This window comes from Oncorhynchus mykiss, chromosome 2, assembly GCF_057628025.1.
Source record: "Oncorhynchus mykiss isolate SJ-2025 chromosome 2, ASM5762802v1, whole genome shotgun sequence".
Classification (NCBI taxonomy): Eukaryota; Metazoa; Chordata; class Actinopteri; order Salmoniformes; family Salmonidae; genus Oncorhynchus; species Oncorhynchus mykiss.
Window position 1 is genome coordinate 20,728,268 of NC_143023.1, and position 18,503 is coordinate 20,746,770.

General features: G+C 42.2%; 1 protein-coding gene, 1 long non-coding RNA gene and 1 pseudogene across 2 annotated transcripts; 1 reads left to right on the forward strand and 2 right to left on the reverse strand.

The window, feature by feature from the left end:
• The first annotated feature begins 6,298 nt into the window (after window positions 1-6,298).
• On the forward strand, window positions 6,299-8,098 carry LOC149984898 (uncharacterized). Its single transcript, XR_016485026.1, has 2 exons — window positions 6,299-6,433; window positions 7,024-8,098. It is a non-coding gene; the product is annotated as an uncharacterized LOC149984898 (long non-coding RNA).
• Window positions 8,099-11,063: 2,965 nt separating this feature from the next.
• Window positions 11,064-12,244, reverse strand: LOC110534450 (toll-like receptor 13). Its single transcript, XM_090214831.1, has one exon. It carries the CDS (start codon window positions 12,227-12,229, stop codon window positions 11,159-11,161), a length of 1,071 nt encoding a protein of 356 aa, XP_090070957.1. The 5' UTR covers window positions 12,230-12,244; the 3' UTR covers window positions 11,064-11,158.
• A 68-nt stretch (window positions 12,245-12,312) lies between these two features.
• Window positions 12,313-13,378, reverse strand: LOC149984899 (uncharacterized; annotated as a pseudogene).
• Window positions 13,379-18,503: the final 5,125 nt, after the last annotated feature.

Sequence of the window (18,503 nt, forward strand, 5' to 3'; positions counted from 1 at the left end):
GACTAAACAACTTCTTTCCTCGTTTTGAGGACAATACAGTTCCACTGACACAGCCCGCTACCAAAACCTGCGTGCTCTCCTTCACTGCAGCCAACGGGAGTAAAACATTTAAACGTGTTAGGGCTTTGAGACCAGATCACCTCCACCCAACCTGACACACTAGACCCACTATAATTTGCTTACCTCCCCAATAGATCCACAGACGTCACAATCTCAATCACACTGCACACTGCCCTAACCCATCTAGACAAGAGGAATACCTATGTGAGAATGCTGTTCATCGACTCCAGCTCAGCATTTAACACCATAGTACCCTCCAAACTCGTCATCAAGCTCGAGACCCTGGGCCTCGACCCCGCTCTGTGCAACAGGGTCCTGGACTTCCTGACGGGCCGCCCCCAGGTGGTGAGGGTAGGTAACAACATCTCTACCCTGCTGATCCTCAACTGGGCCCCCACAAGGGTGCGTTCTCAGCCTGTACTACCTCTTCACCCATGACTGAATGGCCATGCACGCCTCCAACTCATTCATCAAGTTTGCAGACGACACTACAGCGGTAGGCTTGATTACCAACAACGATGAGACGGCCTACAGTGAGGGCCCTCAGAGTGTGGGCTCACTCACACTCAATGTCAACAAAACAAAGGAGATGATTGTGGACTTCAGGAAACAGCAGAGGGAGCATCCACATCGACAGGACAGTAGTGGAGAAGGTGGAAAGTTTTAAGTTCCTCGGCGTACACATCACGGACAAACTGAAATGGTCCACCCAAACAGACAGCATGGTGAAGAAGGCGCAACAGCGTTTCTTCAACCTGAGGAGGCTGCAAAAACTTTTACAGATGCACAATCGAGAGCACCGTGTCGGGCTGTATCACCGCCTGGTACGGCAACTGCTCCGCCCACAACCGTAAGGCTCTCCAGAGGGTAGTGTGGTCTGCACAACGCATCACCGGGAGCAAACTACCTGCCCTTCAGGACACCTACACCACCCAATGTCACAGGAAAGCCAAAAAGATCATCAAGGACAACAACCACCCGAGCCACTGCCTGTTCACCCCGCTATCATCCAGAAGGCGAGGTCAGTACAGGTGCATCAAAGCGGGGACCGAGAGACTGAAAAACAGCTTCTATCTCAAGGCCATCAGACATGCCATCACTGACATTGAGTGGCTACTGCCAACATACTGACTCATCTCTAGCCACTTTAATAATGAAAACATTTATTACATAAATGTATCACTAGCCACTTTAAACAATGTCACTTTATTTAATGTTTACATAACCTACATTACTCATCTCATATGTACAGTGGGGCAAAAAAGTATTTGTAATTTTCATCATAGGTACACTTCAACTATGACAGACAAAATGAGAAAAAAAATCCAGAAAATCACATTGTAGGATTTTTAATTAATTTATTTGCAAATTATGGTGGAAAGTGTACCTCTCTCATCTTAAGTGGGAGAACTTGCACAGTTGGTGACTGACTAAATAATGTTTTGCCCCACTGTATATACTGTACTCTATACCATCTACTGCATCTTGGCTATGCCATTCGGCCATCGCTCATCCATATATTTTTATGCACATATTCTTATTCATTCCTTTACACTTGTGTGTTTAAGGTAGTTGTTGTGTAACTGTTAGGTTAGATTACTTGTTAGATATTACTGCATGGTCGGAACTAGAAGCACAAGCATTTCGCTACCCTCGCATTATCATCTGCTAACCATGTGTATATGACAAATAACATTTGATTTGATTCACCTGTTCTGAAATGCCTGAGAGTCTGCAACATCACTAAACAAGGGGTACCACAAAGCAAGCTGCACCATGAAGACCAATGAGATCTCCAAACAGGTCAGGGACAAAGTTAGGGAGAAGTACAGATCAGGGTTGGGTTATAAAAAAAAAATATCCCAAACTTTGAACATCCCATGGAGAAACATTAAATCTATTCTTTAAAAATTGAAAGAAAATGGCACCACAACAAACCTGCCAATAGAGTGCTGCCCACCAAAACTCACAGACCAGGCAAGGAGGGCATTAATCAGAAGCCACAAAGAGACCAAAGATAACCTTGAAGGAGCTGCAAAGATCCACAGCGGAGATTGGAGTATCTGTCCATAGGACCACTTTAAGCCGTACACTCCGCAGAGCTGGGCTTTACAGAAGTGGCCAGAAAAAAGCCATTGATTAAAGAAAAAAAATAAGGAAACACGTTTGGTGTTTGCCTAAGGGCATGTGGGAGACTCTCCAAACCATATGGAAAAACGTACTCTGGTCAGATGAGACTAAAATGTAGCTTTTTGGGCATCAAGGAAAATGCTATGTCTAACACCTCTCATCACCCCGAAATCACTTTCCCCACAGTGAAGCATGGTGGTGGCAGCATCATGCTGTGAGGATGTTTTTCATCGGCAGGGACTGGGAAACTGGTCAGAATTGAAGGAATGATGGATGGGCGCTAAATACAAGGAGATTCTTGAGGGAAACCTGGTTCAGTCTTCCAGAGATTTGAGACAGGGACAGCGGTTCATCTTCCAGCAGGACAATGACCCTAAGCATACTGCTAAAGCAACGCTCGAGTGGTATAAGCGGAAACATTTAAATGTCTTGGAATGGCCTAGTCAAAGCCCAGACCTAATCCAATTGAGCATCTGTGGTATGACTTAAAGACTGCTGTACACGAGCGGAACCCATCCAACTTGAATAGCTGGAGCAGTTTTGCCTTGACGAATGGGCAAAAATCCCAGAGCCTAGATGTGCCAAGCTTATAAAGACATACCTCAAGAGACTTGCAGCTGTATTAGCTGCAAAAGTAGGTTCTACAAAGTATTCACTTTTGGGGGGGGGGGGGGGGGGGGGGGTGAATAGTTATGCACGCTCAAGTTTTCTGTTTTTATGTCTTATTTCTTATTTGTTTCACAATAAAACATTTTCTTAATCTTCAAAGTGGTAGGCATGTTGTGTAACTCAAATGATACAAACCCCCCAAAAATCCATTTTAATTCCAGGTTGTAAGTCAACAAAATAGGTCAAATGCCAAGGGGGGTGAATACTTTCACAAGCCACTTTATTGAAAACCAGAAAATATTACATAGAAAGTATGAATATGTTGGTTTGTTATTTATCCCATCATTATCCACTGCATGTGAATGATAAACATAATTCACTGGAAACTTCCAATTACTCAACTATCCTTATGCCATACCAGAGGAAACTTTATTATGGAAATGAGCAATGAGCATTCTTTTTGGACAGGACTAAATTTCTAAATGTTAGTTCCTGTTTTATTGTTCATTCTGAATGTGAACCTGGCCTCATTCAACGTTCTCCTAAATCCTGCAAATCTGCTGTTGTCCAATAGCGCCCCCTCTAGGGATCCAGGAGTAACAGCAGTCCCATACAGATGACCAGCAGAAGAAACAACAGGTCTCATATAAAGTGCGCCCCTTCAACAACCAGGTGTAGTGCATCCTAGGATGCGGTTGGAGGTGCAGGTGAAGGTTGTCTTGAATTCAGCTCTCACCCGACCCACATAGGACAGGCCTGTTAAATCAGGTCAACTTTCCAGGGAGATTGATTTACTATACACTTCATTGTTACAGCATAATAACCACTGTTGCAATGTCATAACAAAATAGCAAACATATAACACACTGCCAAATACTATGTTACTAAACATATAGTAAAATGTGGCTCTCTATAATTGGGAGTTAACATAATTGTTTTGGTAGTAATGGTAAGAGATTAGAGGTAGTGTTTAATGGTTTTAAGTAGTTGGATACTGACTTGGATAAGGAGATTGTAACGTCCGGGGTGTAGTGGGTGAGAAGTCAGGAGCAGGAAGCAGAGAGTTCAGGGTAGTGCTAATACCTTTTAATGCACAAAAACGGTGAACATACGCCAACCCCACGAAACACGGGGCGCACACCAAAACAAATGCCCCAAACACGGGGGACTTAAACAGTCCAGCAAAACCCAAGAACATGGGCAAACCGAGACACACAGACGTGTACACACGCACACCAAACAATCCCGCACAACCAGCAGGCCCATAAATAAAGCCCAACCAATCAGCCTAAAACAAACACAGGTGAAACGAATAAACAGAAAAGGGGAAAAGGGATCAGTGGCAGCTAGTAGGCCAGTGACGACAACCGCCGAGTGCCACCCGAACAGGAAGGGGAACTACCTTCGGTAGAAGTTGTGACAGAGATGCTGTTGAGACACTGGTAGGATCAAGGCCCCCCAGAGAGAGAGCGAGTGAGAGAGATCAATCGAGAGCCAGAGAGAGAGAAAAAGCATATATATATATATATATATATATATACATACATACATACATACATACATACATACATACATACATACATACATACATACATACAGTGGGGCAAAAAAGTATTTAGTCAGCCACCAATTGTGCAAGTTCTCCCACCTAAAAAGATGAGAGGCCTGTAATTTTCATCATAGGTACACTTCAACTAAGACAGACAAAATGAGGGAAGAAAATCCAGAAAATCACATTGTAGGATTTTTAATGAATTTATTTGCAAATTATGGTGGAAAATAAGTAATGATGCCATGCAAAACCATCCATTAGATGTCACCAGTGCTCTTTTGTAACGGTGGCTTATACAGTGCTCTGCATGCTAACTTTACCTTGTCACCAATACCCAGAGTGTCTTTTCTATTCTTCAATTTATCTTTAATCAAAACATTGACACACCGCCTATATAAGTCTTTCCTATTCACCTCATCCAAACCCACCTCTTCCAACCCTCTCAAATTCAGTAATGTGTCACACCCTGACCATAGAGATCTTTTTATTCTCTATGTTTGGTTGGTCAGGGTGTGACTCAGGTGGGAAACTCTATGTTCTATGTTTTGGCCGGGTATGGTTCTCAATCGACGATGACGATCGTGACATATCAAATCAAATCAAATTTTATTTGTCACATACACATGGTTAGCAGATGTTAATGCGAGTGTAGCGAAATGCTTGTGCTTCTAGTTCCGACAATGCAGTAATAACCAACAAGTAATCTAGCTAACAATTCCAAAACTACTACCTTATAGACACAAGTGTAAGGGGATAAAGAATATGTACATAAAGATATATGAATGAGTGATGGTACAGAGCAGCATAGGCAAGATACATTAGATTGTATTGAGTGCAGTGGCAAAGTGGCATAGTTAAAGTGGCTAGTGATACATGTATTACATAAAGATGCAGTAGATGATATAGAGTACAGTATATACATATACATATGAGATTAATCATGTAGGGTATGTAACATTATATTAGGTAGCATTGTTTAAAGTGGCTAGTGATATATTTTACATAATTTCCCATCAATTCCCATTATTAAAGTGGCTGGAGTTGAGTCAGTGTGTTGGCAGCAGCCACTCAATGTTAGTGGTGGCTGTTTAACAGTCTGATGGCATTTCTTTCTGACTCTGGGATATTGGGTGTAATCCCCAGTCTTGGAAATTGTACTTTTCATCTTGTACCTTCTTCTTGTGATTATTAAGCATAAGCCACTCTTCTACTGACAGAGCCTTCCTGCAGCTTCCCGACAATTCTTTCCGACCTGACCCCCAAATGTTTAGCCACCCGTCCTCCATCCATTAAACAGATTCCTTTTTACCCCCTTAATAATTCATGCAGTGGGCTAAATCAGGTGTTTCTTGGTGGTCTTAAACAAATCTACTGTGAAACAAAAGCGCACAATTTACACAAATGCTTATTGACTTAAAAATAGACACCAGTAACATGTCAGATATAGTTTAAATATATTCATTTTTGAGTTTGCAACCAAACATGCCACTTTAAATACATCACAGAAGACTAAAATGTTACAAAATGCCAATTGAACTGTACACTGAGATGCTCAGTTGGTCAATATTCCACCTCGAGTGATTCCCCAACATCTTGTCAACATGTCCCCCAAAAATGGAACAGATATCTCATACCAATCCATCTTTATAGACATTTGTCTTTAACAAGGTCTAGGAGTCCCCTATAGTGTCCAATAATCTCTCCAGAATGTCAAATATTTTAAGCATCTTTATTTTCATGCTCATAACTTGTCAACAATTATTTTTATGACCAAATTCACATTCTTTAGTGTAGATTAAAAAAAAATATGATTTCATGACTGTTTGGTATTAGATCCCTGAATGGTCAAAAATCTCTTCAAATAGAAGCATGTTTGTAGCACAAAATATCTTACAGGTAGGCCCTCTTTCACTTTCTCATCGTGTCACAAGCTGACAGGCTCCCAGAGGCAGGGCCATAAAATGCCCCAGCACACTCAACTGCCCCTCCCCTCTACAACAGCCAACAGCCCAGAACAGCATGAAGACAGAACATCTAAAAGATCATCTGTGAATCCTTCCTTCCTCATGGAGATTTTTGAAGGTGAGTTGAATATTTAATGTGATGTTTGTATATAGATATATATTATTTAAGAATGATATGTCTTAAATTGTTTTCATTGACATGTATGTTTTTTTTAAATGAAGGCTATTTATCCATTGAACCATTGTTTTTATTTATTTGTTTGTAAACAATAGCTTCGGCCCTCTTAGGGTCTATTTGACCCTCTTATTATATCATACCTCTCAGACTAGAAAGTATGATTAGAAAGTATGATTAGAAACCATGGCAAACTGTGTTCAAACTGTGATTGGAAACGATAATTAGAAACTTTGACAAACTATGATAAACTATGAACAACTATGAAGACATGTCTGTGTGTGTGAGTGATGATCTATTATTTAATTGTATAATATTACTCTCTCTCTCTCTCAATGTATACCAATTCACTCAATCATTTTTAAGGTGTATGTATTTTTATGTGCATTTGCAATTACTCAACTTTGTTCAGTGTGGTCATAGAATGAGTAAACATGTTGACGGCAACAATAGTGACCATCCAGGTGTACACATACTGATACACATACATAGTTCTTGTTCTACCTGACGTTCTACTCTGTTCTTTCTTTTAGTTTCACTTTGAGTCAAGTTCTGGATATGTTGGATCTAGGTGACTGCCCAGACAAGGCATGCAACATTGCAGTTATCCCTCAAAATGAGAAAAATGCTGTCCCCGGTGATTGTGATAGCGATGGGTCAGATATGGACTATGAGGGGGAGACAGGCCATTTGCCTGCCAGGATTTTGAATGCATATGCTGAACCTATGCAAACAGATCATGACAGGAACAACGTTATCAGTGATGATGACCCACCCATCACCACCACCACCTCCCCCATCCACCACCCTCCCTCCCCCACCACCTCCACTGTTGATAATGAAGCGCCAACCGCCACTACCCGCCAGAGGGTCCAGTCAGAAGAGCCAAGGGCAAAGCTGCATGTGGTCAAAAATAAAGATTGAGTGTTCAAATGATCGAAGAGGCCTGCCACCGCTGTGATTCCAAAACACATAGTATACAGCCCAAATGCTGCAGAATGTGCAAAACAAAGCTGCTCTAAACCCAATGGATGTTTTCCTACTAATGTATCAATCCACTCTAACTTTGCAACTCTAAAACTACTTCCAGCCTGGACAATAAAAACACAATAATGCTGTGGAAAAGTAACAGCAGCAGATTGTATTTTGTATTGCATGAATACTTCTAATTGAAACATGCGCATGCAAAAACATACAGGAGCACTATAAGAGAAAATGCATTGCAGAACGTATGCATTTACAGACAGCTACAGTGGACAAGTCAACTTTGGCAGCACATGTGAATGTGTCCCTCGTTATTTTTGTGGCCAGTGGGCCTACTCAAAGTATACTTTATTATTTTTGACAAGCAGGATGCTTTAGCTCAGATTATAAAAGACATGAATCAGCATTAATGCATTATGCAGAGGATTGTCTGCTGTCTATGGTTAGATCCCATCCCAAGTGCATATTCCTAGCATATTCCTTCTCAAAACCCATCAGATGAGAAAGCCAGATGTCCCTCCCCTCTGACCTTTTTCTCCAATTGGTTTTGAGAAGGAGCGAGAACACGAGTATACAATTCTCTCCCGGTAAAATGGACTGAATAAAATGAACCTGTGAATAAAATACTGTACATAGTCACTTATATTAAAATCTAATAATAGATTATTTATTTACTTGTTTTAGTTTGTGTACTACTGATTGAGACAGTGATATTGTCCAACAAGAAGTATACTTATAGAATATTTGAATTCACTTTGCAACATGATTTGTCAAGGTACACCTGATCATCTTATTTTTAATTTCCAGTTTGCATCTTTTAAATGTACATACAGTATTACAATATTGTTAAGTACTGATCACAACGGGATTAAGTACATTTTTTCCATGACAGCAAATTACAAATGCAAATGACGGCTTTAGCTTGTTATAGCAGTCAATCAAAACATCAACAACGCTGGATTTCAAGCAAGTAGAACATCAAATAAAATCAAATGTTATTTGTCACATGCGCCAAATACATCAAGTGTAGACCTTACAGTGAAATACTTACTTACAAGCCTTTAACCAATAATGCAGTTTTTTTTAAATAAAAGTAACAAATAATTAAAGAGCAGCAGTAAAATAGCAAGGCTATATACAGGGGGTACCGGTACAGAGTCATGGCACAGAGGGCACATTTACAAGATTTTCAGTTCCTCTCTCTGTTTCTATACAGTGCCTTGCGAAAGTATTCGGCCCCCTTGAACTTTGCGACCTTTTGCCACATTTCAGGCTTCAAACATAAAGATATAAAACTGTATTTTTTTATGAAGAATCAACAACAAGTGGGACACAATCATGAAGTGGAACGACATTTATTGGATATTTCAAACTTTTTTTAACAAATCAAAAACTGAAAAATTGGGCGTGCAAAATTATTCAGCGCCCTTAAGTTAATACTTTGTAGCGCCACCTTTTGCTGCGATTACAGCTGTAAGTCGCTTGGGGTATGTCTCTATCAGTTTAGCACATCGAGAGACTGACATTTTTTCCCATTCCTCCTTGCAAAACAGCTCGAGCTCAGTGAGGTTGGATGGAGAGCATTTGTGAACAGCAGTTTTCAGTTCTTTCCACAGATTCTCGATTGGATTCAGGTCTGGACTTTGACTTGGCCATTCTAACACCTGGATATGTTTATTTTTGAACCATTCCATTGTAGATTTTGCTTTATGTTTTGGATCATTGTCTTGTTGGAAGACAAATCTCCGTCCCAGTCTCAGGTCTTTTGCAGACTCCATCAGGTTTTCTTCCAGAATGGTCATGTGTTTGGCTCCATCCATCTTCCCATCAATTTTAACCATCTTAACTGTCCCTGCTGAAGAAAAGCAGGCCCAAACCATGATGCTGCCACCACCATGTTTGACAGTGGGGATGGTGTGTTCAACTGTGTTTATTTTACGCCAAACATAACGTTTTGCATTGTTGCCAAAAACTTCAATTTTTGGTTTCATCTGACCAGAGCACCTTCTTCAACATGTTGTGTCTCCCAGGTGGCTTGTGGCAAACTTTAAACAACACTTTTTATGGATATCTTTAAGAAATGGCTTTCTTCTTGCCACTCTTCCATAAAGGCCAGATTTGTGCAATATACGACTGATTGTTGTCCTATGGACAGAGTCTCCCACCTCAGCTGTAGATCTCTGCAGTTCATCCAGAGTGATCATGGGCCTCTTGGCTGCATCTCTGATCAGTCTTCTCCTTGTATGAGCTGAAAGTTTAGAGGGACGGCCAGGTCTTGGTAGATTTGCAGTGGTCTGATACTCCTTCCATTTCAATATTATCGCTTGCACAGTGCTCCTTGGGATGTTTAAAGCTTGGGAAATCTTTTTGTATCCAAATCCGGCTTTAAACTTCTTCACAACAGTATCTCGGACCTGCCTGGTGTGTTCCTTGTTCTTCATGATGCTCTCTGTGTTACGGTGCGTGAATGAGGACCCAAAAGCGAATTAACTTAAACAGAGCTTCTTTAATTACCAAACATAGGTAGGCTCAGACGGACCGGCAGATTCCGACAGGACAAGACAAGGTTACAGCAAACATGACGACAGTCTGGTTCAGGCATGAAACACAACAAACAAGAATCCGACAAGGACAGGAACAAAAACAGAGAGAGATATAGGGACCTAATCAGAGGGAAAAAGGGAACAGGTGGGAAACGGGGTGAATGGGTAGTTAGGAGGAGACAAGGAACAGCTGGGGGAAAGCGGGGGAGAAAAGGTAACCTAAGACGACCAGCAGAGGGAGACAGGGTGAAAGGAAAGGACAGAGACAAGACACAACATGACAGTACATGACACTCTGTGCTTTTAACGGACCTCAGAGACTATCACAGTGCAGGTGCATTTATACGGAGACTTGATTACACACAGGTGGATTGTATTTATCATCATTAGTCATTTTAGGTCAACATTGGATCATTCAGAGATCCTCACTGAACTTCTGGAGAGAGTTTGCTGCACTGAAAGTAAAGGGGCTGAATAATTTTGCACGCCCAATTTTTCAGTTTTTGATTTGTTAAAAAAGTTTGACATATCCAATAAATGTCGTTCCACTTCATGATTGTGTCCCACTTGTTGTTGATTCTTCACAAAAAAATACAGTTTAAATCTTTATGTTTGAAGCCTGAAATGTGGCAAAAGGTCGCAAAGTTCAAGGGGGCCGAATACTTTCGCAAGGCACTGTATGTGTGGGTATGCATGATGTCAGTACTTTCATTACATTGAACTTTGTTTAATGTCCTGGAAACAGGCTGCTGCCAGGGCAAAGTGTGTCCTCTAACCCTTTCCTTAAGTGATTAAGTAATAGGTCTAACATGTCGGTGTATTGCTGATTTGAGACAGTGATATTTACCAACAAGAAGTATACTTAAAGAATACTTTAACTTTGCAACATGATTTATCAGCGTATGTCTGATCATCTTATTTCCATTTTCCTCTGCATCTTTTAAATATACATACAGTAATACAATATTATTTAGTACATAATAGGATTAAATTCGTTTTTTTCCATGAGCAAATTACAAAAGCCCACCAAAAATGAATTAAGCTTATCATAGCAATCAATCAAAGCATAGACAATGCTAGATGCAAGCAAGTAGAAAATCATGGCTGCTGCTAGGGCAAAGTGTGTCCTATAACCCTTTCCTTAAGGCATTAAGTAATAGTTATCATCATCTGTCAGTGGCTGATTGAAGTATTCCTCCCTCCCCTCATCCTCCTCTTCAAACCTGCTGCTCCCGCTCCTCAGTGCCCTCCTTAGATGGTTCCAAAACAGTTCCTGGGCCTTGACCGGGTCAGTGCAGTCTGACCCCGGCCACTGCAGGTAGGTCTTCTTCAACATGACCTTTCTCATACGGTGGTAAGCCGACAGCTGTCTTTCAGGGATGGGCTCCAGGAAGATGAGCAGGAGCACGTCCCGGAGCTCGTGGAAGAGCCTGTAGCTGGCCAGCTGGATCTCCAGGGAGCACCACTCGCTGCACAGGAAATGCCTACTAACCACGCAGATGGTCTTGCGGCTGCTGTACACGGTGGAGACGATGTTGTCCACGATGTTGCGGCCCAGCTCAAAGTCATGGTGGCGCAGGCACAGCCAGAAAGAGGCTCCGTTGCCCTCCAGGTTTGGAAGTAGCTGGTCAAGTACCCAGGGCTCGTCCACTGAGTTATAGGAGATGAAAGCATCGTATTTGCAGTGCTCCTCTTTCTCCCTCAGCCTGCGCCAGTGTTGGCCGAACCAGGAGCGGAACACATAATAGCTATACTTCAGTTTCCAATACAGCTTGGTGTAGAGAAGTGGAATTATAGTCAGCAGTAAAATCACAGTGGTTGTAGTAGCAAAAAGGTACTCTCCCAGGTCCAGGTAGCAAACATTGGTGTCAAAGTTGTAAAAGCTTTTTTGGAGTTTTTTTTTATCTTGGCACTGTAGACTGTATTGTAAGACTAACTGGACTCTCTGGTTAGTCAAAGTCCAGTTCTGCAGGTCACTATTGAGGCAGGTGCAACTAAGAGGAATGTTGCGCAGGTCCAGGTAGCGCAGTTTAGGGAGAGCCTCCAGCACATTCACATCTAAGGATTGCATTACGTTTTGGTTGAGAAGCAAGATCTGCAGCTCTGTCAGATTCCCAAAAACCTCCTTTGAGAAGGACTGGATGCCCATGTTCCTTGCACTGAGCTTGCTCAATTTCCGCAGATTTTTGAAGATGCCCGACTGCAGCTGCATCACCCCGGCACAGGAGTTGTCCAAGGAGAGGAAAGTCAACTTGGTCAGATTGTCAAAAGTGTCCGCTGCGAGTTGTAGGGTCTTCACATTTGGTGTGTGGTGGAAAGCAAAAGAGTGCAATTGTAATGGTAGCTCAGATCTGTCAGATTTGCGACCGAGAGGTTCTGTCTGTTGCAGGACATTATGGAGGTGAGGTGCTTTTTTTCTTTGGTGAACTTCTTGATTTGATCCTGTTCTTTGAGAAAGTGGAGGCATCTTACCTTCCTCAACTGGTTGAAGAAAAGAGCCAATAAACCTCTGATTGTTGGACAGTTGGAAAGTGTGTTCTTCCGCAATGACGGTATCCCATTGGTACCCAGACACAGCGCTTTAAAAATGTAACCTTTGTACTCAAAAGGCTGCATAACTCCATGAGCAGATTGTCAGTCTTCAACCCCATACCAGAGAAGTCTATGTTCCCAGCTCTAACATTGCTGATGTTCAAAAGCTCTGGCACTGTGACATTGGTTGAATGCAAACGCATGTAGTTTAGCTTCCGCAAGTCCACACCTTGGAAAGCCCTTGAAGGGAAGCTGGTCATTGTAGGAGAGATCCAGTAGTAGTATATGGCTATGGAAGCCCCACTCACATGCTAACGTGGCCAGTTACAGAGATAGAGGGTGGTGAGGGACTCTGGTAGGTCTGTATGGTTATAATGCTGGATGGACGTTAGATTGTTATTGCACATATCTAGTTTTGTCAGCTTCAGTAAGTGAGTCACAGATTCTGCCACCGCAGAGAAGTTGTTCAGGTATTTCTGCTGTAATATGATTGTAGAGTGAGGAGAAAATAAGTGGAGGGAGCATAATCAGTGAGTTATTATTTAGTGACAGGTTGACAAGTTTCTTGAGGTCCTGAAATACAGAGGAGCTGAGATTTGATATTTTTTTTCAAGGACATGTTTAGGCTCTTCAGTTGGATCAGATTTTGGGAGGTCTGGTTGTCTATGGTCTCCAGATGGTTATTGTCAATCTGAAGCGTCCTAAGGTTTGGAAGATGGTCGAAGGTATTTACATTACATCTTTTAGCCCGGCCATGTTTGACTTGTGCAGCAGGAAAGGGAAAAGGTGAGTAATGTTCTACATCTAGTCTGACTCTTATATTCTCCATAGGTATGCATGCCAATAAGCCAGCTCAATTGGGAAGGGAAAAACACATTTGAGTGACTTTACAATACATTTCTCAGTGACTTCATTGGAAAATAAAAAAAATAACTGTGCCATTGTTAATTGTTAGTTCTCTTACGGCTTTATGTTCCTCTTTTTCATTAGGTATTTTCCTTCACCGTATCATGATACACCTCAACCTTATGGTGGCATTTTTCTGCTTTACCAAATGAGGAGAGTTACAAACTACACACCAGTCAGAGTTACACTTAAACTGCATCTTTTTATTAAGAGCTTTGCAATAGCCCTTTTTGCCTTTCAATGACATGCTATCTCTAATGAACCATTGAAAAGTGAATACAGAAAAGTACAAAGATCTTTTATAGCCAAGACACACCCCTCTCAACTTACATGATGAACCACAGATCTTAGGAACAATTCACAAAGGTTAGAATTTGTGTGAAAGATATCTATAATACATAGACAGTTACTGCTGTGTCAACAGTTCTCATTGTAAAGACCAGTGTCTGGCCATCTCCTACACCAAACTGGTTTCTGTACAGCACTTTGAGATATCAGCTGATGTACGAAGGGCTATATAAATACATTTGATTTGATTTGAAATAATTGTTTTTTTTGTTATTGTTTTATGGACAGTGATAGTCGAAGATATAGAGGGGAAGCAGATACAGAGGGAGACAGAGAGGACGGGTTGAGAGGGAATTGTTTCCACATCACCAGGTGTATACAGTGAGAGACAGAATAACAACAAAGAAATCCAGAAAAACGTATGTCAAAAATGTTATACATTGATTTGCATTTTAATGAGGAAAATAAGTATTTGATCCCCTCTCAATCAGAAAGATTTCTGGCTTCAATGTGTCTTTTATACAGGTAACAAACTGAGATTAAGAGCACACTCTTAAAGAGAGTGCTCCTAATCTCAGTTTGTTACCTGTGTAAAAGACACCTGTCCACAGAAGTAATCAATCAATCAGATTCTCCAAACTCTCCACCACGGCCAAGACCAACGAGCTCTCCAAGGATGTCAGTGACAAGATTGTAGACCTACACAAGGCTGGAATGGGCTACAAGACCATCGCAGCTTGGTGAGAAGGTGACAACAGTTGGTGCGATTATTCGCAAATGGAAGAAACACAAAATAACTTTCAATCTCCCTCAGCCTGGGGCTCCATGCAAGATCTCACCTCATGGAGTTGCAATGATCATGAGAATGGTGAGGAATCAGCCCAGAACTACACGGGAGGATCTTGTCAATGATCTCAAGGCAGCTGGGACCATAGTCACCAAGAAAACAATTGGTACCACACTACGCCGTGAAGGACTGAAATCCTGCAGCGCCCGCAAGGTCCCCCTGCTCAAGAAAGCACATATACATGCCCGTCTGAAGTTTGCCAATGAACATCTGAGTGATTCAGAGGACAACTGGGTGAAAGTGTTGTGGTCAGATGAGACCAAAATGGAGCTATTTGGCATCAACTCAACTTGCCGTGGTTGGAGGAGGAGGAATGCTGCCTATGACCCCAAGAACACCATCCCCACCGTCATACATGGAGGTGGAAACATTATACTTTGGGTGTGTTTTTCTGCTAAGGGGACAGGACAACTTCACCGCATCAAAGGGACGATAGACGGAGCCATGTATCTTCAAATCTTGGGTGAGAACCTCCTTCCCTCAGCCAGGGCATTGAAAATGGGTCGTGAATGGGTATTCCAGCATGACAATGACCCAAAACACACGGCCAAGGCAACAAAGGGAGTGGCTCAAGACGAAGCACATTAAGGTCCTGGAGTGGCCTAGCCAGTCTCCAGACCTTAATCCCATAGAAAATCTGTGGAGGGAGCTTGTAGGTTCGAGTTGCCAAACGTCAGCCTCGAAACCTTAATTACTCGGAGAAGATCTGCAAAGAGGAGTGGGACAAAATCCTTCCTGAGATGTGTGCAAACCTGGTGGCCAACTACAAGAAACGTCTGACCTCTGTGATTGCCAACAAGGGTTTTGCCACCAAGTACTAAGTCATGTTTTGCAGAGGGGTCAAATACTTATTTCCCTCATTAAAATGCAAATCAATTTATAAAAATTTTGACATGCGTTTTTCTGGAATTTTTTGTTGTTATTCTGTCTCTCACTGTTCAAATAAACCTACCAATAAAATTACAGCCTGATAATTTCTTTGTCATTGGGCAAGCGTACAAAATCAGCAGGGGATCAAATAGTTATTTTTCCCTCACTGTATGTGGTCCAGTGTCTTGGGGGCTAACCATTACACCAGACTGCCACAGTTTTGTGACATGTAATTTTAGTGTGTACCGTATATTGTAATTATAGTTTTTTTTACTTAAAAAAAAAGAATATTTCACCTTTATTTAACCAGGTAAGCTAGTTGAGAACAAGTTCTCATTTGCAACTGCGACCTGTCCAAGATAAAACATAGCAGTTCGACACATACAACAACACAGAGTTACACATGGAATGAATAAAACATACAGTCAATAATACAGTAGAAAAATAAGAAAACAAAGTATCTGCACAGTGAGTGCAAATAAGAACAAATAAGGGAGTTAAGGCAATAAATAGGCCATGGTGGCGAAGTAATTACAATATGGCAATTAAACACTGGAATGGTAGATGTGCAAAAGATGGATGTGCAAGTAGAGATACTGTGGTGCAAAAGCAGCAAAATAAATAAATACAGTATGGGAATGAGGTAGATAGATGGGCTGTATACAGATGGGCTATGAACAGGTGCAGTGATCTATGAGCTGCTCTGACAGCTGGTTCTTAAAGCTAGTGAGGGAGATGGGAATCTCCAGCTTCAGTGATTTTTGCAGTTTGTTCCAGTCAGTGGCAGCAGAGAACTGGAAGTAAAGGCGACCAAAGAAGGAATTGGCTTTGGGGGAGACCATTGAGATATACCTGCTGGAGCGTGTGCTACAAGTGGGTGCTGCTATGGTGACCAGCGAGCTGAGATAGGGCGGGGCTTTACCTAGCAGAGACTTGTAGATAACCTGTAGCCAGTGGGTTTGGCGACGAGTATGAAGCGAGGGCCAGCCAAGGAGAGCGTACAGGTTGCAGTGGTGGGTAGTATATGGGGCTTTGGTGACAAAACAGATGGCACTGTGATAGACTACATCCGTTTTGCTGAGTAGAGTGTTGGAGGCTATTTTATAGATGACATCGCCGAAGTCAAGTATCGGTAGGATGGTCCGTTTTACAAGGGTATGTTTGGCAGCATGAGTGAAAGAAGCTTTGTTGCGAAATAGGAAGCCAATTCTAAATTTAATTTTTGATTGGAGATGCTTAATGTGAGTCTGGAAGGAGAGTTTACAGTCTAGCCAGACACTTGTAGTTATCCACGTATTCTAAGTCAGAGCCGTCCAGAGTAGTGATGCTGGATGGGCGGGCAGGTGCGGGCAATGATCGGTTGAATAGCATGCATTTAGTTTTATTTGCATTCAAGAGCAGTTAGAGGCAACAGAAGGAGAGTTGTATGGCATTGAAGCTCATCTGGAGGTTAGGACCAGAAGTATACAGAATGGTGTCGTCTGTGTAGAGGTGGATTAGAGAATCACCAGCAGCAAGAGCAACATCATTGATGTATACAGAGAAGATAGTCGGCCCGAGAATTGAACCCTGTGGCACCCCCATAGAGACTGCCAGAGGTCCAGACAACAGGCCCTCCGATTTGACATACTGAGCTCTATCAGATAAGTAGTTGGTGAACCAGGCGAGGCAATCATTTGAGAAACAAAGGCTGTTGAGTCTGCCAATAAGAATGTGGTGATTGACAGAGTCGAAAGCCTTGGCCAGGTCAATGAATACAGCTGCACAGTAATGTCTCTTATCGATGGCGGTTATGATATCGTTAAGGACTTGAGCATGGCTGAGGTGCACCCATGACCAGCTCAGAAACCAGATTGCATAGCGGAGAAGGTACGATGTGATTCAAAATGGTCAGTAATCTGTTTGTTAACTTGGCTTTCAAAGACCTTAGAGATGCAGGGTAGGATAGAAATAGGTCTGTAGCAATTTGGGTCTAGAGTGTCTCCCCCTTTGAAGAGGGGGATGACTGCGGCAGCTTTCCAATCTTTGGGAATCTCAGATGATACAAAAGAGAGGTTGAACAGGCTAGTAATAGGGGTTGCAACAATTTTGGCAGATAATTTAAGAAAGAGAGGGTCCAGATTGTCTAGCCCGGCTGATTTGTCAGGCTCCAGATTTTGTAGCTCTTTCAGAACATCAGCTATCTGGATATGGGTGAAGGAGAAATGGTGGGGGCTTGGGCGGGTTGCTGTGGAGGGTGCCAGGCAGTTGACCGGGGTAGGAGAAGCCAGGTGGAAGGCATGGCCAGCCGTAGAGAAATGCTTATTGAAATTCTCAATTATAGTGGATTTGTCAGTTGTAACAGTGTTTCCTAATCTCAGAGCAGTGGGTAGCTGGGATGAGGTGCTCTTATTCTCCATGGACTTTACAGTGTCCCAGAACCTTTACGAGTTTGTACTGCAGGATGCAAATTTCTGTTTAAAAAAGCTAGCCTTAGCTTTCCTAACTGTCTGTGTATATTGGTTCCTAACTTCCCTGAAAAGTTGCATATCACAGGGGCTATGTGATGCTAATGCAGAACGCCACAGGATGTTTTTGTGCTGGTCAAGGGCAGACAGGTCTGGAGTGAACCAAGGGCTATATCTATTCCTGGTTCTACATTTTTTGAATGGGGCATGCCTATTTAACATGGCGAGGAAGGCACTTTTAAAGAATAACCAGGTATCCTCTACTGACGGGATGAGGTCAATGTTGTTCCAGGATACCCCGGCCAGGTCGATTAGAAAGGCCTGCTCGCAGAAGTGTTTTAGGGAGCGTTTGACAGTGACCCCTCTGCAGACCCATTACGGATGCAGACAATGAGGCAGTGATCGTTGAAAACAGCAGAGGTGTATTTGGAGGGTGAGTTAGTTAGGAGGATATCTATGAGGGTGCCCGTGTTTACGGATTTGGGGTTATATCTGGTAGGTTCATTGATAAATTGTGTGAGATTGAGGGAATCAAGCTTAGATTGAAGGATGGCCGGGGTGTTAAGCATGTCCCAGTTTAGGTCACCTAGCAGCAC

Bases quoted from the DNA above. Each gene is read 5' to 3' on its own strand.
- LOC110534450 (XM_090214831.1), bottom strand. From the start codon at position 12,229: ATGCAGCTGCAGTCGGGCATCTTCAAAAATCTGCGGAAATTGAGCAAG.